The sequence below is a fragment of the Calidris pugnax genome, unplaced genomic scaffold, assembly GCF_001431845.1.
Source record: "Calidris pugnax isolate Ruff unplaced genomic scaffold, ASM143184v1 scaffold24, whole genome shotgun sequence".
Taxonomy (NCBI): domain Eukaryota; kingdom Metazoa; phylum Chordata; class Aves; order Charadriiformes; family Scolopacidae; genus Calidris; species Calidris pugnax.
Window position 1 is genome coordinate 2095420 of NW_015090922.1, and position 21939 is coordinate 2117358.

Here is a 21939-nt window from a genome sequence, read left to right on the forward strand (position 1 = left end):
TCTGTATGACTCTGCTTTACTTTTGTGGCTTGGTTTTAACACAAAACATTAGTGCTGGAAAAGCCTAGTTATACCAATAGCATAATTACATTAAAATACTCATCTGGTTATAAGTATGCAAGATCTAGTCAAAGCAAGTATCAATTTCAGCTACTGGGTTTTGAAGCAAAAAGCCTTTGCAAAAGACAATTAAGGCTTCCACCACCCTACCAGAGGTAACAACGAGAAACGAGTCTAAGCCACAGGAGCATTGAGCTATTTTTGACAGTGGTATTTAAGTATTTATTAAGCTGGTTTTCATCCATTTATTTAGTTGGCTGACATCCATCTGCCACATGTAACATTTGAAAACGCACAGTTAGCAAGCTGCTAAAATAAGGAATCTGGATAGTGTTTGGTTGCATTTTTTCTATTAACATAATAGGCAACAGCTTCTAGAATTGGTCTTGCTGATATACTTCAACTCTGCCTGAAGCAAAGAGAGGAAAAGCTCCCTCCCTGCTAGTATAAAATACTTCAAGTACTGGAAAAAAAAAGCCACTGGCTATTTTTTAATAATAGTATTTGCATAAGCAGAAAAGAAAGTCCCCTTTTCTCACCGAGCTGCAGCAATATTCTAGCAAAGTTTTACTTGACGTTCTAAAATACAGAATTTTGATCATTCAGCCGATAGAACTGGTCTACAAACTGCACCCCACAGTGCTGCACAGCTTAATACCAAAAAGATCAATACCAAAAGCTAAAGTCTTGCTAGTGACAGTGCTAATACAAATTGGCAATTTTAACCTTTCAGTTCAGAAAACATCCGTTCTTCTAAACCCTACTGATGGATATCACTTACAGAAATAGTTCTTCGATCCAGTCATCACGCTACAGTGCTCGTTAATAACCCTTCTCATGGGAGAACACACCAGCATAAGGCATGAACACAAAGAAATCTACACAAAATTTTATAGTAACTTGCCAGAAATATGCTTGTGGCCCATCATATTCAGACTAAAGTACTGTAGATTTAAAATATTTACTTGTCTTCTTACTATACCTAATGTGTAAGAATAGTTTCTTGTTTGATTCTCAAAAATAAATATAAGCTTTCAATTGAAAGCATTTATTTCCCTAGTTTTCCAAAGCAGAGTCTTGCAGAGGGGGGGGAAATGCTTCACCTTTGTCATCAGTTCACTTCGGTACATAAAAGCATCTCCTCTCCCAGTATTCATTCAAATCCAAGAGATAATTTTCTTCCAGTGAAATATGACCGGAGCACTCATTTTATTTGCAGCACTTCAGTCCGTTTCCATGGCAGCACTGCGGGATTCCTTCGCCACCATGAGTCGCATCAGCTGACTGTGGAATTTCTCGATCTTCTTTACGTCTTGCGCCTGGTCTGTTCTATACAGCAAACACTGGAAGAGAAAGTTGCTTAATATCAGTTTCCACATTTTTAGCCTCTTGGTAATTGCAAGAAATTTGCGCTTGGAACACGCAAAGCAAGGTAAGTACTTAAAACGTTCATTTGTGGCACGTTGTTACCATGAAGCAGCACCAACACATGTCTATCCTGGTTTAAAATACACACACACCTGTGTTTACATTTAAGTTTCTCTGAAAGGCTCATACCTTCCATTTTCAAAGTAGGGTAGCTCATGATTGTTTCTTCTCTCTCAAAAGAGGTGCTAAAACTTGGCTTTTAAAGCTGTCTTTAAAAGCCACCTTTGTTTGTGCTATCTGAAAACAGAAGCAGATTTTAAACCTGAAATTAATTCCCTATGCTCTATATTCTGAAAGCATGTTTATTTTGCCTTTCAAAGTCCTTAACGTTACACCACCAGTGACATAAAATCAGGTCCGTATTTCCACTGAAGAGGATCCCCTCCCCCAAGTAAAATCTGTTTCTAAGACAGCCCTAAATAAGGAACATAACATCTGAGTAAGATCAAAAGGAACTCCTTCATGTGACAAGCCTGTGAATGCAAAAGGAACACAAGTAATACACCGCTGATTTATCGCAGAAAGACCGCTTAGGTTTTTTGCGGACTAAGCAGTTCCTTACACCTGTACAGCAGCAGTACAACTGCCCAGGCTGAGTTAACAATGGAAAAACCCCAGAATGCTCCATTCTTCAGTGCTGTCAACACAGCAACTTTTTGACAGCATTAAATTCCCATTTTAATTCAGAGACAAACAGTAGAAAAACAGTTTACTTTTGCCTTCAGCTATGTTAGCTCTACAGAGTTAGCAGCAAGGAAAAACTTCCCTTTCCACCTTTAGGAAAAAAAAAAACACCACCAAAAATAGAAAAACAAACCAAGCCCCTGCCCCCTGACCCGTGTAACAGCTGAAACAGTCCCCGTTCATTAATTGCCTGACTCCAGCCTTCCCCTGCAGAAGATTTCAATTTAATTGCCCTTCTCTGTTATCAGTGCTCCACACTCAACATCTCACCCACGCTAAGCTCTATTATCCTATCAGGCAGAGAGAAGATCCGAGATTTTAGCAGTGCTTGTTTTCACAGAAACCTAAAATAATGACGTTGAGACCTACAAAGGACACTGAAGTGTTGGAACTTTTCCTGGACCGTGCAGAGTGAAACCACACGTCAGTGTCAGTCACGGACACAGTAACCAGGGAAGTCTGAGCACAAGAAGTTTTTAGGAAACTGTCAGGGACTCTCAAGGCAATGGCTAAGAGCTCACAAGCTGACAGCAAAACACAAGTCCCTGTGAGGTACAATAAGCCCTGAAAGAGAAACATGTTCCGTACTTACAGCAACATCATCTGTTACTTTGATACAGAGGTTCCCATCACAGTGCCGATACTTGAGAACAACCCGCACCTGAAATGACAAACATTTTAAGAATTAACATCTACTAACAATTCCCAGAACCTACCTGAAGAAAATCTGCCCAAATTCAGACTACATTTTGTTATAATTCTGTACTGCTTCACATTTTTGCCACCTCTATGGTGGTCCTCAGCTCTGCTGGCCTCATATCCCACAGCCAGGATGGTTTGGAAGATAAATCATCACATTTCCCTGCCTAACAGTCTAAACTGCTATTGCAATAGCATCAGGAAGCTTAACATTGCTGTAGTTAGTGGGTTTGAACATGCCCAATGACAGTCGCAGGGACCTCAGTAACAAGTAAGATAAACTACAAGACAATCCCTTGCCACGTATCACACTTCAGAAAAACTAAATGGAAACCTGTGTTTACAGACTTGAAACACTTAAGTTCGAAGACTTGAAAGGGATTAACTGATTGGGGTAAGCTCAACATGGCTGTTTTTTCTTCTACAGTACTTAAGCTATTAAAAAGTTGTATTTCCAGTTAATTGCTACAGTTAATTCAACAGCTGCACTGAAGCCTACAGACAAATTTCAAGTGTTCTGATGTTTTGCAAGGAGAAAGGGACTGTACAAGAATAACGCTTTAAAAGCAGCTAAAATCAGAAGACTGAATAGAGCTCCTGCAAATTAAATTGCTTTCAAGGCTCAGTAAGGCTAAAATTTGAAGTCTGAAAGCAAGCATTCACCTTCTCACTAGAGCAAGTTCATACTGTAGTCACCTGCCCTGAGGTTTAACTTGTCCACAGTCCTTCTGGCTTCTCAGATCACCAAGGTTCTCAAAACCACAGTGACAAAAAACAACTGACTGAGCATTAAATGCTTCCTCCAGAACGGGGAGCTGCCCATGGAGACATTTTATCTATTGTTTCCAGCCTCAGCCAGCACAAGTAACTGGAAACAAAGTAAAGTGTCCTTTGAGAACATTCTGAACTCACACTATAAACAGGTCTCTGTTGTACACAGTGACCCCTGCTAATGGTGAACAACCTCCTTGACTACAAAACATATTTTGAAATTCCTGCTCAGAGATGGATCTCACCACAGTTTTATCTATCTTGTTTAAGAAACTGTCGCCTTCAAACAACAGCAGCTGCGGAGCAATACATTTCTCAACTGAGCAGCCCCAAAAGCACAGAGAGGCTGCTGCAGGCAGCAGGCACGGACTTGGTAGCCAACTTGCTCACACAAAAGGCCAGACCATTCACTGCCTGGCCTCACCAGCCCACAAAGAGCACAGACTCGTCTCCTTTAACATCCCAAACTCTTCTTCCTTCAGTTTCCTGACAAGCCCCATTACATACAGAAGCTTCTCAGACTAGCTCTCTGGGAAATAAAAGGAGGGTACCCACTCATGTTGTGACCCTGGAGCCTACATAAACTCTTTCATAAACAGAAAATGTGTTGTCATTGAGAGAAAGAGATTGCCTTTGGAGGCCCCTTAAGAAAAGGGGAAGAGCAACTCCCAGCTGCAGCGACATCCCTCCCACACTCTTTAATTTAATTGGATATTACAGACCATAAGAAGGTAAACCAGAACAATTTATTATCAGTAGACAGGTGGCAATTGCATAGAAAGTGGTCAACCATACTATTTAAAGACAGACATCAAACGCAGCTTCTGAAGGTTTCTCTGCATCCTCTGTTTTTGGCGAGGAAAGCCAGGCCTTTCTTACAGAAGTTTTCACAGACATACAAATCCCAACATTACCGTATGTGCCACTTTTTGGCTAAAATGCAACGCTGATTCTGAAAACTGAAATAGCGTTTAAGATTTCCACAAACTACATTCCTGAAAAAGTTACGAGAAACAAAACACAGTCATATACCAAGAAGTTAATTCCTAGAGCACCTACTCTTTAGGAAGCTATTACTTTCCACTCCGAAGAGACAATGCAGGCAACACCACAAGGTAAAGAGCTAACCAACGCTCTATTTTAATTTTTCAAGATTAATTCAAAGGGTACGGTCTTAGAGGTTGCAAGCCCATAAAACAAACCAATGCTAAAGCAACAGAGCCACCAGGCCGCCCCCGACCGGCGCCCACCGCCTCACCCCAGAGCCGCACCTCCCCGGGGCCTACCGCGGCCGGCCCATCCGGCCGGCCGTCCCTCCCGCTCGCGAGGCCTACTGGGCCCAGCCCCGGTCACCTTCATGGGGTCTGCGAGGTAGAGCTTCTCGGCAGCACGCGTGAACTCCTCCCAGGCCTGGTAGTGCGGCATGGCGGAGCCAGGCCTACCCGCCGCTCCGCTCCGCTCCGCTCCGCTCCCACCGCCGGCAGCAAGATGGCACCGAAGGCGGACGCCGCGTCCCCGCAAACCGGTACCTCCCATTGGCCGGCGGGAAACCGTTGGCCAATGGCGAAGAAGATGACTCGGAGATCCCGGCCCCACCCCTAGTGGCGCCGTTGCCACAGCGACCCCGCCCGGCGCGGCGGGATGCCGGCAGGCACGGCCCCGCCCACGGCGCAGCGAGGGCTCCCATTGGTGGCCGCGCAGCCGCATCGGAGCGGCGCGGGCTGGCCGGCGCCGGCTGGGTGTCGCGGGTTCGAGCCCCGCCACCGGCGAAAGGGGGGGCAGGTGGCCGGCCCGCCTGGGGCTGGGGGCTCCGCGGGGGCGGCAGCAGCGGCGCTCCGCCAGGCCAGGTGCGGGCATCTCCGCCTCAGTGTCCCGGTCTGAGGTTCATGGAGGGGGTTGGGGGGTGCGGGTGGGCCAGCGTGGGGGTGAGGGACCCGTCCTGGCCTTGGCTGGCCATGAGGGACCGGCGAGAGGTGAGGCCTGGGCTCTGGGCCAGCCCCGGCCTGGCGGGCGAGTGAGTGGCGAGTGCGGTGTTAGCTGGGCTGGCTCTTACAGCTGAATGTAGTCCAGGTTTTCCCCGGGCTGGAAAGTCCTTTGTTAAGCTGGAGGGTGGCTCCGTGCGGAACAAAAGGGATGTTCAGGAGCAGCTGGTTGGCTTCTCTGGGCCTGGCCGCCCTGGGCCTGGCGCTGGCAGTAACGCTGCTGGGGTCAGGAAGAGACTGAAAGTTAGGAAATTATAAAGATCTTGGGAAACCCTGCTTTTCAAACATATCTATCTATCTATCTATCTATCTATCTGTCTGTCTGTCTGTCTATCTATATCTGTGTCTGTGTGAAGCATTTCCATAAAACTGACAGGAATTCATTTCAAAAGAGAAATGAGGGAGGAAAAAAATAATCCGCGACTTCTCCTGTTACATTTTAAGATCCCATTTCCTTCAGTGACCTGTGATCTTTGTTCCTTAATTGCACACAACGTATAGCCATCCACAGTGCTTAAGCTCTGGCTGTGCCACACGGCTTGTGTAACTGCTGTGGTTACAATAATCACGTAAAAATTGCAGTCCTCCGTTCTCTGCTTTGTGGGGACACACTGAAAAGCCAAAAGCTCCCGATAATGACTCACGACTTTAAGCTCATTGTACTGAACTGAGCAAACCTCAACATTGTGGCCAAACAAATAAACTGGAAAGTTTAGGGCAGATCTGCATGTAAGGGGACAAATTATGCAGGCTCTTCCAGTCTCCAGTAGCAACATGGGGAAGTAACTAGCTGTAGGGGTTTTTGACCACAAAAGGCACAATAGGTGCAAAGGGAGAATGAAGAAACACGGCATAGAAATAAAAGGGTGGATGGGAGGTAAGGGGAGAAAAACTAGAATGAGTTTCCCTGAGTCAGTAAAGCAGAAAATAATTGTTACTGTGGGGATCAACTCTGAGAGAGTCTGACGTGATTAGTCTGCCAAACTTTAATAAATTGCAACTTGTGGGTGTTATGTGGTCTAAACAATTCTGTTAAAGGGCTTTGCACCAATAAGCAGAGGGTATGAATAGTGGAAAGACTGAAGATATTTTTTACTTTTTCTTTCCAGAACTGCTCACAGAGTTTAGATGCTGCCGTGTCTGAGAACCCAGCTTCAGAAATGTAAGAGTTGTCTTTCAGAGAGGCTGATAATCAGCAGCTCTTGATTAAATGTGATAGATGTTTTGACAGAGCACTTACCCCAAACACAGAACCTAACCTGGAGGGAGGGCTTCTCCAATGTCTCAGGTTTGGGTAGCTGTTTATAATGCAGAGTAGGGATTGCTTTTGGTAGGGTTTTACAGACACATGGGGGATGTAAATACATGAAAATGAAAGGTGTGGGGAGCACAAACCCTGTGACATGCATGACATTTCACAGAACCATTGCTCACCAAATTGGATTCAGGTTTTCAAGTGGGAGACAGATATTTTCTTTCTGAAGGAGGAGTCCCAATTTTGGGCTGTCCAGTCAGAAGCACCTTAGGGTTGCTTTTCAGAGGATTTTTCAGGATCTTTTATGTGTTTTTTTGACACAAGAGCTGTTTTAGGAGCTTGTCAATGACTAGTCGTTAGCCCTGTAATTCACAATTTCTGCCATTGAGCTAATGCGACACAGAAAGATTAGAAAACAAGCCCATTGTGGGATTTCTTTTTGCTTAACCCAGATGATTTCTGTGATCCGGTTTAGGAAGCAGCTTCTAAAAATATTATATATGCACAACTGTGGAGGTGACAAACTGCAGCAGCCAGGGCAAAGAACAGAGAGAGGGATTTCATAATTGGCCTTACCTCTGAAGAAAATGTGATGTGTCACCATGACAGCTCCATACAGCCTGATGCATGGTTCTGCGGAGCCTGTTCCTGGCTGCAGATCTTGAGGATTCCACCTTCCCTGCTATGACCACTACCTGTGGCCCCATGGTTGTGCTGCCACAGCTGTTTGTAAACCTGCGCTGGATTAAAAGCAGCACCGTTTTTAGTAACACTTTTTTTTTTTCAACCAGGATCCATTCGTTTTTTCAGTTTACTGTGCGGCCTTACGTACTGTTGTGCTGACACAGCTGTTGAAAATGTACCTTTTTTTTTTTGGTGGCAAGACAGGATATGGGAATTCCTACTGTTTTTGCTGGCTTGCCACCAAAAATGGGGGCCTGTATGTAAAACCACCTCCCCCCAACTCCTCTGCAAGCAAGGCCAGTTGATGAAATCTTGGCAATTAAAAAGAGAAGCTATTTCTGAGCCTCAGGGAATGTCTGATACCTATAGTTAGTGTGCTGCTTCATTCTGTTGTTCTCCTCTTGCTTGGAGAACAGAACATTTTCTTGACATGTTTGAAAAGTAACTTAGGCCACTGCAGTTATTCAGCTGTAAGTTGTATTTGATGTACGTCCAAAACTATATTTTTCAAGTGAGTTTCCAGTGAATGCAGTAATAGTAGAGATCTTTCAATGGGCTTTTTGTTTAGTGAAATAAAATGAACAGTTGTTTATCACTGTGTGGAGCGCTTGGTATGCAGCCAATAATAATTTAGTAGTTGGTAAGAATTCTGCTAAAACATACATACTTATCTTGCTTTCTTTTCTTGAGTTCTTGCTTTCTTCCATGCACGAAATCATTCCAGTGGTCTTAACGGCCATTCCATCACTCATAAGTGAAATCTGGAATGCTATAAAACCTCATTTACCCTTCCTCAATCTCTCCTTGTATATCCTTGCTATATCCCCTAGACCACCTTAGATAATGTCTTTTTTCACTTGGATTTAAGGCCATAAAAAGCTATGAAGCAATAATGTAAGTACTTGTGTGATGAAGACTTTTTTTGTGCGGTTTTTCCTCAGGCCTTTCCCCCTCATCCAACCTGTATGTACATGATTAATGATCTCTCTTTGATCAAGCTTCTACATGCATCGCCACTGCAAGTTCTGCTTTGTACAGTTGTGTTCAGGCATCTGGATTCCACGTGTTCTTTTCTTTAGTTTTTTATCTAGTGTCTCCCTTTGCATAAATGACAAACTGAACGAGAACAGTACAAAAAGTCCTTGCATTGTATCTTAAAATATTATCCACGGAGATCTTGGCTTCTTGCAACTCCTGCAAAGCTCATGGAAGTTGCAGCTGCTCAGCATCACTCAGGGTTAGATATTTGGTTTCTTGTTCTTCACATTAATGCTTTTATTCCATCTAAAGCAGGTGCCATATTCTTATTTGTAGATGTATTTTTCTTTCCTGGGTAAGGAATTCAGATCAGAGTACTGAATTCATTAGAATTGTTATCTGTCACCATGACATACTACTGGTGGGTAAAACAAGCTGGTCTTCCCAGCTAAAAGAAGCTTTGAGTAGAACACTGTGCATTATCATGCTAAGTTATGGATTTTATGGGGAACAATAGGACCAACTCTGATCTCAGTTACGCTGTTGTAAATCCAAAGTCATTCCATTTATTTAAGGGGATTTTTTTTTTTTTTGTATCTGTAACAGTTTAATTAAGAGCAAGCTTTGGTGCTGAGATGATAATCCTGTTCTTGGACCAGGAGCAACATAAAGTCAGTGCTGTTACACAGGTCTAAGAGAGTGCTAATGAGGAGTTAGTTACAAGGCAGTTATTACTGCCAGGAATGCTTAATTCTTAACGAGGGAGATACAGTCACTTCTTTCAAAATACCTTCAACCCAGCCCTCGGTGAAGAGAAGAAGGCATGGGCACGGTGATGATACATTCCATTCTTGTGTGTGTATGGTCTAAACCAGCTTGGGATTTGTACCGATGCAAACTTCCATCACATGGGGTTACATTTTTCTTTGAAAGGCTATTTGGGCGCATAAGGATGCAGCTAGATCTTGGGTTCAGTAGGATTTAAGGTCTCTGACATCTCACTGGCTTCTCGGTCTCAGGCCCCATGAGAACTGAGTCTGCAGTCAGAAGCAGTTCCTGCTCCTGGATGGGTTATAACTTGCCAAACCAAGCCACAGGTTTTCACTCCATAGCTCATGAAGGAGCACAAAACAGACTGCTCCTTGCTGTGAGCTTTATGTTTTAAACAGCTTGGCTAATGGTTTTGCCAGATTGAGCCATACATAGTTGATTACATAAGTGCTAATTTTCTATTTCTTTTGCACACAAGCATCTTACTGAGTGACTCGGACTCGTACTGTCCTAAAAGGATAATTAAATATTGGTGTCACTTGGTTTTAAAATACAGTTCATGACTCTATTTTATTATTAATTAAGTCTGTATGCGGACAGCAGGATTCTGGGGCCCTGTCCTGGTGCCCTGTCCCAGCCAAGTCACAACTTTAAGTCAGGATGAGACCTGGGTGCCTGTCATTGTCCCCGTTCCTTCTCCTCATGGCCGTGTTGCCAGCCTGGCCTTAATAGAAACTGCCCTTTCGTTTTTTTAATGCTGTTCTGACAGCGTTCTTCTTAAGCTGGTTGCTTCTGATAGCTGGAAAGATGCATCCCTTCCCATTAAGTGGCCAGTTTAGCCCCTTCAGCATAATAACGTCCTCGAATTAATGTGCTGTCATGCAAGAGACATATGTTAGAGAGCAGAACTCGGCGCTGTCACAGCATTGACTGCTGAGATTTGAGAATGAAATAGCAGCCCTCGTGATGGCCTTTGGGGAAAAGGAGACCACATCTGGTAGCCAGCTCAGGAACCGGCATTTGAAGCGCTCTGGGAGCAGCCAGCCAGACACTCTTAGCATTAACTGCTGATAGATTTTGTATCACCATGATGTGGAGTTTCTGAGCATGCTTGAGATGGGGTTAGATCATCTGCTGGCACACACTGGAAGCACATTGATTTCTTACATTAATCTTTAAATAGAAGAGCTTTTTATTTGATGGGCATGACCTAAGGCTGGTTTACCTGTGCTATTCATGCTGCCGTGGCTGACGTAATTGCAGAGTAAAAACCACCAGAACGGGGAAGTGAGATTAGATGCTTATGGCGATACCTTCCCAGGTCCTTTGGAGCAGAGTAACTGCATCTGGGGCAGAAGGGCTTTGGGTACTTGTAACTAAGTCAACTTCTAATTCTAAACTACATGTCTCAGCCCAAGTTGATGGAAATTACCTCCTCAGTTCCATCTCCAGAAAGGAAGACACAAGCAGTTCCTAGTCTGCTGCAATGCTAAAGCTTGAACCTTCCTGGCAGGTGAACCTTGCCAACTTCTCGCTCGAATGAGAGAGAAACGCGCTTCCCCTTCTCCCTGTGGTGCTGTGAGAGCAGCAACGTGTGGTTGGTGGGAAACAGTAACTTCTGCTGTTTGCAAAGTAAATTCATAGAATCACAGAATGGTTTGAGTTGGAAGGGACCTTAAAGATCATCGAGTTCCACCCCCCTGCCATGGGCAGGGACCCCTCCCACCAGACCACGTTGCTCCAAGCCCCATCCAGCCTGGCCTTGAGCCCCTCCAGGGATGGGGCAGCCACAGCTTCTCTGGGCAACCTGTTCCAGTGTCTCACCACCCTCACAGGAAAGAATTTCTTCCTAATATCTAATTAAAACCTCCCCTCTTTCAGTGTAAAACCATTGCCCCTCATCCTATCTCTCCACTCCCTGATCAAGAGTCCCTCCCCACCTCTCCTGTAGCCCCCAATTAATGCCCTCTCTACGATGTGTTTGCAGAGATGCTTGTGTGAGTGCCCCTTAACCCACTTCAATCAAACTGGGTTAGCAAAAAACCTCCTGCTTAATCCATTTAGGCTAAGTCTGGCTCAGGTTGGCCAAAGTAGGTTACGGGGTGGCAGCACGACCCGCTCCACGGGCAGATCTGAAGAGGTGATGATTTCCACAAGAAGGAGCAGGAGGGGCTGAGCAGAGGGGGAGAGGGTCTGAATCAGCAAAGTTCTCCCATCGTCTCCGCAGCAGGCAGAGGAGGACACCAGCTGCTGCAGACACACACACACACACCGGCCTTGGGCAGGCACAACATGGGAAACCACGGCGGTGCAGCTGTTTTCCTCTAGTTACAACGGTAGAAAAACTTTGTGCAGAGCAGCTGTCGGGCCGAGAAGGTCCAAATTATGGTCAAATCAGTGTCAAAGTGAATTCTTGGCATTTGCGTGGCCAATTCCTGAAACAACTGCAAGCACATACGTTCCTTTGATGTCTACAGTGCAGCAGCTTTCTGTAAGAGGTGCCTGATACAGAGCTTGCGTGGTTATGGGGCTCACAGGCCCACGTAACGCAGACGTAAGAGCTGGGAGCTGTGCTGGGAAGGGCTTCCTTATCATCCTTGTCACTGGGGTTGCAAGGTATTTACCCAGCCTTTTAGTCAGCTTGAGTCTGTAGGGAAATTTTACCCCCAAAACAGTAAGCTCAGCATTTTCATAAGATTAGGAGTACATTAAAAGTATGAAGGGAGGTGTAGGTAGTGAGTAGGAGTGGGGGCAGAGGGAATATCTATATAAATTACATGCCAGGGCTGTGACTTTGTGTTAAAGGGATAACTACTAACAAGATTTGAAATGTGTCCTAACAATTGCATTCTTGCTGAGGTGTTTTTCTCTCTCCATTAGCAACTTTTACCGATCTCATTATTTTATTTTTTTTTTAATGCATATGAAGTAAGTCAAAGGTTGAAGTGAGCTTGGCAATTTGGGAGTAAATGACAAAGTTCTGCCTTCTTTCAGATGAGTGAGAAGTTTAGAGGTCACACAGATAGCAGAAACACATACGCAAGGGATGCGAACAAAGGAGGAAATATTCACCTCTCATCGTTTTAGAGCCTGGAGAAAGATAAGGAGCCCTCAGGCGATTCCGAGCTTGATGCTCTGACTCTCCTTCCACATCTCCCTGCCTCTTACCTGCTCCTGGCTGGAGGGAGAGGAACTGGGAATTATGGATGCATGTTTTCTGAGGAATCTCTGTATCAGATTTCTATTTATAAGGATTCAGCCAATCTGTGTCCCCCTTATGCAGCACAAAGAGATGAGGCAGGGCAGTGGCTGCTCATACATATTTCAGATCCCTTTTTTTTTTTTCCTTAGGATTGGTTGTTTTCACTTTTATTTTAAAGCAGTTAGGGTAAATCTGGCTGCCCTAAAGCTAGCTCTTCTTCTATATAGTTTACTCTTGTTGATTTAAAAACAAGAATCGTGAGAAAGATTTGCCAGTGTAGCATTTGCTATGAAAAATTTACATGCAGCTGCTTTGAACTAAATTCCCAGCAGAAGTGAAAGGATTTTGAGGCTTCCAGATCTGAGCAGACTACTGGGTTTTTTTTGAAGACAGAAATCTGCATGATGTATGCTTCTCCAGAGGTCCTTCCCAGCCAGCTAGGACTGTACTATCCTTCTCCAATCCCACTGAGACATATTATCAGCTTTTGGGAGGGGATCCTTCTGGACCTAGAAAGTTAATTAGCTTTGCTTGCGAATGTCTGCTACTGAAGTGACTGATTGCTTTTTGGAGGGAAGGAAATAATCTTGTCTCTGGAGTTGGAAACAGCGAGAACACGCAAATTTGTTTAAATCTTGATGGTTATTTCTCTTCTGTGGGGCAATGCTCTTCTCCATACGTAGGGCAAATTTTCCAGCAGTTCTCTTTCAGTTTCTGGAGTTGTAGGTTGAATCGTAAATCTATAGATTAAATCTTATAGATCGAGAGTATGATCAGGAGTGATTGAAGGCTGTTTTGCTAATCAGATGCTGGTAATTTAGACTAAGATAGTCTTACCCTGCCTGACTCCAGTTTCACCGAAGGTGAGAATCCGTTGACACTGATAGTTTTTTGGGGTGATGAAACCATGATCTAATCCAGGGCCAGAGCAGTAAACAAGTGGTTTGCTGTTTAGACATGCAAGGTAACTAACGCAATTAAGGTAATGCAGGCCGCTTACAGATGAGGTGAAGAAGTCTCCTGTCTTGACACCGGAACCTCCTCACTTCTCGGTGGCGATGCCAACTTCAGCCCGTGGATGCTTTTCTCCTTAGGAGCAGGATCAATTTGATGCCCCATAAATCTTATTAGGTATTCTGTTCGTTCCTCAGAGAAGTATCATGAGGGTTAATTATTTTTCTGCTCTGACTCAGACAGTGATTTTGTGCCAGAGGATTCTGGCAGTGAGTATAATCCTAGTGATACCCTCAGTGAGGAAACCATTGTTAACGATGTTGATGAGGAAGCGCTAATGGAAGCTGTACCACAGCCTGATATAGAAATTGAGAGACCTAAGGCAAACAAAGGGAAGAGGCTGGAAACCTTGTTTGCTGCCTTCTGCAGCAAATCTTACAAAAAATAACTCTTTGTCTTCTTTCCTCTCCCCCCCCTACCCCCCCCCTCCCCACCCTATCCAAATGCAGGCTGCAGAATGGCTCTCCTGAGGCTGAGCTGTGCTAGAGGGAGGGAGGAGATGTGCTGCTGAAGTGCTGGTGCCAGTGCCGATCGTCATTCCCCTGGGAAGACACGCAGCAAGGAGCACGTTTCAAAGAGGGTAAGTGTCTCTTTAGCAAAACCAGGCTGCCAGATGGGGGCTGAGGTCCTCGCTCTGCCCTGGCTCCAGCAAGGCATCGCTCCAGAGCCAGCCGGCACCGTGAATTATAAATACATTGGCTGTGTTACTCTATTTAGGACCGGTGCTCTGGAGATAGATGTTGCATGAATAAAACATATTTTCCATACCGGTTTTTCTCTATCAGTATTTTTATAAACTCAGGATGAGAGCTCAGTGATACCTACCTGCTGTGTAACTGTGCTGTGAGGGGCGACAGGGCTCCATGTGCCAGCAGACAGAGCTGAGCATAACTCAGCCCTTAAAAAGTTTCCCTTGTCCCAAAGAGATTATTTTCCTCTCCTAGTCTCATGTGGTTTCCAAGGCCCAGTTTAAACACATACAATGACATAGGATAGATAGCTATTTTCCATACATGGCATTGGTCGTTGGGCAGGAAGCATTCATTCCTTTAAGACAGTACTGAAAGGGATTCTGTTCTGCACTCCAAAAGAGAATCGGGCAAGATTATCTTGGGTCACATCCTTCTTCTGTTAGTCAAATGGTGAAACCAGACATCTGAGTTGTTTCAGTCTGTGACCTTACCCTGTGCTTCCTGACAGATCTCGCAGCTTTTCAGTTGTCCCTAGTTTATATGCAGGATTCTTTAGTCCCCCTGGCAATCTGCATTCTTTCTCGAGCTTTTTTCTGGTATCTCAGGCCCTTGGGAGATCGCGGCCTCGCCTCGGTTTCTATGTGGCTGCATAGATAACCGCTCCAGTAATTCACTGCCTTCCTCTGGGTCCCTCCACTGAACAGGCTTGAAGGTATTCATGGCCTTCTCCAATATTTCTTGAGGCTGCTCAACCTATGCGGTGTTCTTTCAACTTGCATTCTTCCTGGATGCCTCCAGAAGCCAGAACAGCAGGCTCCGACTTTTTCTGACACCGTGGCCCTTTATAGCAACCAGCAGTTTACACATTTGTCATTCAGCTCACAATCTGCTTCACTGCTTCTGGCATCTGAGCAATCTCACGATTGCTCTCTCATTCCCTAGCATGCTGTAGCCTTCTTCAGCCTCAGCAGCTGCTCCAGGAAGGTTCCTAAGGCTGGGGAGTTTTTCTGTGAAAACGTTTTTCATATTCCCCCTCATGCTCTCTAGCAATGGCTTTCTTTCCTATTTTGTGATAATATCTGGCTTTCTGTGGCATATTTCTAATTGCTTCCTCATTTACCTTTTATCGGTCCCTGACCTCCAGCAGCATGTGTTATTACCCATAATCTGGGCACTCTGTGACTTCATTATTTCAAACATCATTGCAGCTCTGCCCAGCAGTTATAGCCCTTCCTGATCACATTCAGTAACGTTCCCTTGTGTTAGCTGCCTGTCTTTTGTGTCCCCGGAAATTCTCGGCCTTTTCTGGTTTCCATCGTCATCCTGAGGCTTTCTCAGACAGCTCTGTCATGATGATGTCTCCTCTGGTTTTCTGTATCACCCTGGGACCTTTCTTGACACACATATCTTATTCAGTTTCCCTTATGTCCCACAGCACCACACAGGCTTTTCCTACATCCTCAGCAACTTTCATGGTACTCTGATGTCCCCTGGCTGTTATCTGGCTCTCTTTGATCTCTCCCAGCTGAATCGCGGCACTCTCTTAATATCCCTCTCTATATCCTCTATGATCTTCACAGACACCTCTGGCTTGCTAATGGTTATTTCCACAGCCTTTTTAAAGTTTGACTGGGATGATTTTCGCTCACCTACAAATGTAGGGCTGCCTGGTAAAGCAGCAGTTCAATCATTCACTTTGTTTCTCTGACAACATTTTAAAAAAGAAAATAGGTAGCCCTCTTAATGTATTTTGAGAACAGGAGGTCGTTACAGCATTTGCAGAAATGTCTATGAGCAGTCTGGGGCTCTTTTACTAAGTGACTAAAGGAAGGTAAGGATTGTACCGTGGTGAGCTTGCCCCATGTGCAAAGACCCCGCAGAGAATAATACTGGCAACCAACGCTGTCAAAAACGTGATCCATAATAGCAGTGCCTTTGCTTCTCTTCAATAAGATATATAGCACTGTGCAATGCAAATTCACCCAGTAATACGTGTAAAGAACTTGAAATATTTGGGTGATGGGTACTGTGGAAGTTTAGACTGTTGCTATTCTTACATTAGACACCTTTACTTGTAATAATTAATAAGAAAATCCTGAGTTGGATCTGATAAAGCAATTTTTACTTGCCTGCTGGCTGGCCTCCAAACCTGTTTGAAGTTTTCATACAGAGAAAAAAAACATGCTGAAGATTTTGAAGCTGTAGAATTGGCTTCATTGTATCACCCCTTATGAAAATGTATAAGCATGAAATAATACATGTTACATTTCTTATAAGCTATTTGTGCCTTAGCATCATCATCATCAGACTCATCTCTGCTGGTATAATGTAAGCCAACTGCATCCATTCTACGTGGATATCATAAAAATTTTCTTCATAAAAATTCCAACTCTCGGGCATGTTTGTATACTTTGACTCTCTCCTTGTCCCCGGTGCTTTGGTTGCAGTAAGAATCCTAAAATAAGTCAGTTCCTGTTGTTTGTCTTGTGCAAACACGCGCACCCGTTCCTGGTTTCCACTTACATAGATTACAAAAAAATCCACGTGATAAAAACCATACAGCAGCGTGTTATGGTTTTATTTAGTTCCTTAGTCAACCGTGCTTTTAGTTATCCCCGTGTTTAACTGTGCAAGGGCTACATGCTTCTGTGCTTACTTTATTTCCTTTGCTGCTGAAGTTCTAAAGCAGTCAACAGCACTTTAAATACGGATTTATTGCCGCTAACGTACCACTGAACTGCAGGGGAGGGAGGATAAAAATGTTACCGAGTACAGTGGAGTCGATTTCTTAAATTTTGCCTGAAAGGGCTGTTTAGCAGAAGGGGAAGAAGCTGAACCTGGTGCCAGCTATTTTTGCACCGGCCAAGTCCTGTCATCAAACCCGCGCGGGGGCTGCGCTGACTTGACTCTGCAGCAGGGCAAGGTTAACTCAAGCTTCCAGATGTACGTTTCCACACACCCCTGGTCCTTCCTTTCCCCTCTCTTTGTTTTGCTCCCCGGAGTCCCTTCTGGGACAAATGCAGAAGCCATCTCAGCCAGGTGGACATCATCAGGTGAAGTCTGTGAGGGTTGTGACTGCTCTGGAGAACCTAATTCAGCGAGTGATCCAACTTCAGTCATGGCTTAACTGGGAATAAATTATTTTTTTTAACACGAAGCCGAGCTGGACCTGGCGGCTTTTAAAACCTGAAGATTTGAGGGGAAAGAATAAAAAACCAAAAAATATTGAATATAGTCTGTATTACTTTTGCATCAGGTAGATGTTTCTTTTATTGTTTTTCCTTAGTAGGAGTTTCTCTGGCCTGATGGATTCCCCTGGGGGTGCACAGCAGGCACTGCCGCCTTCTTTCCAGATATTACAGGCCATCATCCTTGGGGCTGGAGAATAACCATGGAATGATTTAGGCTCAAATGGACCTCCAGAGGTAATTTGGTCCAACCTCAGTTCCAGGCAGGCTGGTCCCTGATAATCCTCCTCCGATAGATGATCCACAGCAAAAGCAAAGCCTTCGATTTTAGATTAAAAAAGCGTTTCTTAAACTTTTTGTGAGCGTAGAACTCTCCTGAATCGTTTGCCTTCCTGAAATTTTCCCCAGTGCAGCACTTCTGCCCAGAGTGGGGAAGAGCTACCTTCCGCTGACTGATAGCAACAGCTCCAATTCCTCCAAGGTGAGGGAGCCAGAATTGATTATCATTTACTCGTTTGAAGTGTGAAGATCCATTTCTTTGCCGGGGAGGAGCTGCACTGCAGTGAGCAGTTAGATGAGCTTGCGTAAATACTTGCAGCCAGTTCTCATGCCCGCATCCTGCGGGAAAGAGCAGCATCTAGTAAGTGGATTAATTGCTGTTCTCTATCTTGGTTTTTACTATATATTTTTTTTTTTTTTTCTTTCTGTAATTTGCCTGAATTTATGGTTCATACTTCTTAGTTCAGGAGGAAAATATTTTTCCTCTCTCTTAAATGTTTCAGAATCCTTGTGATTCTGTTTGAATTACAAATTGTGGTTTTGATGGTGTTTGAATCCTTTTTCCTTGGAAAGAATACTCTGAGCCTTGGCCTAGCACTGGATCAGTACCAGAATCAGAAACCTGCTGGTTAACAAGCAGATTGAACATGGGCATTGCAAAATTAAGTTTCCTATCGCTTTTGCTTTGTAGTTTGCTGCGTGGTTGATGTAGTGGCATTACCTCTAGCGATGCTTATCCTCTCTTTAGCCTCTGTATTGATATTTCTCCCAATAAGTGAGAAATCTATTTTTGTGAGCATCTTGTGACAACCGGCTCAAGTGACATAAGCCACTGAGCAGCCATTGAACAAATCTAGGCTAAATTCAGAATAGTAAATAAGGGGGAGAAGTCTCCACAGTCAAATAGCAACAACAGATTAATCTGGGCCAAATTTTTGTCCTTCAGCATCTCCTTTGTGTGACAGCTGTCCACTTAAAATAGCAAGAAAGGAAGCTGTGATGGGACTTTGAGTTCCCCCCACGGAAGGTGTTGGTTCACCCCTAATGCATAATGCATGGCCTCTCCGAAATACACATCCCATCAGTCCTCAGCATCCGCAACCTTATAAAGCAGTTGGGAAAAGAAAAGGGCAGAATAACTTCTCCAAATGCAGCCAGAGAGAGAGAAGTCGGAGAGAGCCCTGGATATAATTACCTGAGCTGGAGTCCAGCCAGGAGAATGCTGAGCTCAGGAACAGTAAAGTCCTGACTCTGCACAAGGGATCCAGACAAATTTAAAAGGAACTGCAATAACAGAAGTGGGATTTGAGCATCTGGGAAGACGTTTGAGGGAGTGAATGAAGACAAACTAAGGCCTCTAGGGAGTCTGATAGGAAACAAAAGGAGCAAAATCAAGACCAGAGGAATATAATGGTAATATATGGGGCACCGACTCAGTCGGTGCTACCTGGTAAAACTGTGTCTTGTACATGATCTAAGAGAAGTAACTTCTCTGAGCTCATTTAATCCTCTACCCGAGATAAACTACACGAACAAGGATGAAAATAAGACAAGTTATCTCTGTTGTGTTCTTAAATAGCGATGAATAAGAACTGAGTCAGACCTGATAAATGTGGTAAATCTTTAACGTAACAGCAGGTTAATTAGCCACCGTTAAAGGAAAAACTTGTGCAGGAAGAAGGATTTCTTTCTGTTGGGCTGCTCCGTGGCTAAGGAGACCTGGTCTCAGCCTGGAAGGATTTTACCTTTAATCCCGAATTCCTTTCAAGGGTAGATATTTTAGCACTTGACTGCTGTTTCTTGCCAGCAGTAGTGTCAAACAAGCATTTCAATTTCCCTTCACTCATACTCTTTTACAAAGTCTTCACAACTCCGAAACCAGCAAACCGATATACCCAACGGAAGGATAATAAGGGGCCTGCTATCAACTACCTTTCATTTTAAGGTCCTATCCTGTTTTTCCTTGTATTTGCTGGGAGCTAAAAGCATTCTCGGGCAGCGATCATAGATCAGACCACGCACAAAGCTTTTCGGTGCTTCCCAGCTGCTCTCATGCAGGCACTCTAAATGGTTTTATAAGGTTTGTCAAAGAGAAACGGTTTAAAAAGAAATGCAAGTGAAAAAGCGGAGAGCTGATGGTGAGGGCAGAGGATGTGGTCCAGAAGGTGATGTTACAAAAATTAAAAAAGAAAAAGAAAAGGAGGGGCTAGAGGGGAGGTAGAACATGAGGAAATTCAAGTGGGGTAGCATCTGGGATTTGAAACTGCATTCTTCCCACTGACAGGTTTTCTCTTACTTTCCCTTAGCTCTTTCTTTTTTTCACATTCCTTTTCCCCCAGCTCATTTGGTTTATGCCAAGAGGCTTATTTGTCTCTCCTGGCTTATTTGTAGTGCATCTGGATTTAGGCATCCTGATAAATCAGTTCCTCTGAAGACTCTGATCTAAAAATGAATGTTGGGATGGATTTTGAGCTAATTTAAACTGATGTACATGTGATGAAGTGAAGTTTAGCCATGTAAAATTCCACTGCTTGAGCAAATGCATAAACAATGAACATTATTCCCCTTCAGTGTGTCAGAAAAAGAAATCATCTGCTCCCTCCAAAGAGATTATTTTAAATTTGAAACACGTACCTATAAATGTCTGTATTTTGCAGTTTTGAGAATCTAAGCATGAAAATGTATTATGGTAACACATACCACACTTCAAGCGATTTTCTTCTACTGAGCACATTATTTCTGAGAGGTGGTAAAACTTTCGTTGGTTTTATCTGCCGGAATGTATTGGTTTAATTGTGTTTTATTTGTTTCTATAATATCCTGTGTGCTTACTGTGCTTTAGCAGACAAATGTAAGCCGGGGTTGAAGTGCAAGCTCAGACCACAGTCTGCAATTTTCAGCACCCCGCAGGATTCGGCATTCCATTAGTATTTTTTGGTTTTATTTTATTATTAAATGCAGAATGAGAGTATCATAGAACTGATTCATCTTGGTCACTATCCTTATATGAGGGGCTTGAAATTGAAAAAAAAAGTTATTTTAGAGACAGCTTCGCTTCTGATCTTAGGGAAGGCACTGGTGGGAATTAGTTAGGCGCTGCTACTTTTTAAAAAAGGCAGATAATTAGAATCCAAATTCTAATCATGCTGCCTTTGAAAGCAAAACAAAATCAGTCCCAATCTGAAATCGTGTCCCTTGCCACTTTTTACTTTAGTCAGAGGATGCCCAATTCCCACTCATGCCAAGAGCGTTACTCTATGTTACTCCCAAGTGCCACCACCCCAGTGGTGCTTTGGCCTGTTGTTATCTCTATAGACATGAGAATTGTGCTCACAATAAAAGTGGAAGGACACTGTGGCCTCTGCTGGATCCACTGCCTGCCTTTAGAGTAAAAAGGGATCATCAGCTTCAAAGTTTGGAGTTCGAAGATACAGGCAGGCCGGTCCTAACTAACTGATATTGGTTCTCCTCCTGTAGTCTAACTGGAGATCCAATGTTTAGGCACGACACCTAATTTCTTAATTCATTATTCACCTTAACTCTGACTACAAGCAAAATGCATTTGTCCAGCAAACTGTGTGCAATCGTTCTGGGAACTGCTGAGCTCCTGCCTTTTTGGTGCGCTGTTGAAAATCAAATTATATGGCTTTAGCAGCAGAACTATAATTAGGGTCGATGGAAAACTGCGGGTAGGATAATATTGTGGATTCTGCAGTTTTTGTCATGTTGCTCCATAATATGCCAGAACCCAGTAGTTTTATTGTTCTGCAGTTCGTTAACGCTGTTGGTGAGACATCTCCTGCTTCCTGCGGTAGAACTGGCACTTCTGTGAGCTCGTTGCCAGGGCTGGCCTCAATGGCCAGTCATCTGCAAATGGGGCCCAGCCAAGCTCCTCCTGGAGCCCATGGCAAAGCTCCTGCTAAATTCTGTAGGAGCTGGGCAGGCCCAGGCAGGGAAAACAGGGATGGATAAGGAAGATAATAGAGCCGAGCGGAGGAGAAAATAAGGCAGGCTATCCTGTTTCGTTATAACCTCTCCAGTTATCACTGGATCTCATGCTGATATCACCAGGAGGTTTGCTCACAGATTAAAAATGTGCTGTAACTAAAATTTAATCAGTGCTTATTTTCCTCTTCTCCATCACACTAAGAAAATCTCTCCTCTAGGCTACTGCTGCTTCTGCCTCTGGGCTCTTAAGTTACTCCTTTTCCTCTTCAGACTTTCTTCTCCTTATCCATCATCCCCCTCCCCC

General features: G+C 44.1%; 1 protein-coding gene and 1 long non-coding RNA gene across 2 annotated transcripts in view; one reads left to right on the forward strand and one right to left on the reverse strand.

Annotated features, from left to right (window-relative positions):
- On the reverse strand, positions 1-5137 carry SRP9 (signal recognition particle 9kDa). Its single transcript, XM_014951026.1, has 3 exons — positions 4996-5137; positions 2765-2833; positions 1-1403 (listed from the first exon to the last, which is right to left on the reverse strand). Exons 1-3 carry the CDS (start codon positions 5065-5067, stop codon positions 1284-1286), a joined length of 261 nt encoding a protein of 86 aa, XP_014806512.1. The 5' UTR covers positions 5068-5137; the 3' UTR covers positions 1-1283.
- Positions 5138-6743: 1606 nt separating this feature from the next.
- LOC106892997 overlaps positions 6744-21939 on the forward strand; it is a 27807-nt gene continuing 12611 nt past the window's right edge. The window contains exons 1-2 of the long non-coding RNA XR_001412962.1: positions 6744-6786; positions 13978-14108. This is a non-coding gene — a long non-coding RNA (uncharacterized LOC106892997). The remainder of the gene's footprint in view (positions 6787-13977; positions 14109-21939) is intronic.

Excerpts from the sequence above, each read along its gene's own strand:
- SRP9 (XM_014951026.1), bottom strand. The coding sequence starts at position 5,067 with ATGCCGCACTACCAGGCCTGGGAGGAGTTCACGCGTGCTGCCGAGAAG. Across the intron at positions 2,834-4,995 it reads ACCTCGCAGACCCCATGAAG|GTGCGGGTTGTTCTCAAGTA; the intron begins GTGACCGGGGCT and ends TTGTCATTTCAG. Across the intron at positions 1,404-2,764 it reads AAGTAACAGATGATGTTGCT|TGTTTGCTGTATAGAACAGA; the intron begins GTAAGTACGGAA and ends TTTCTCTTCCAG.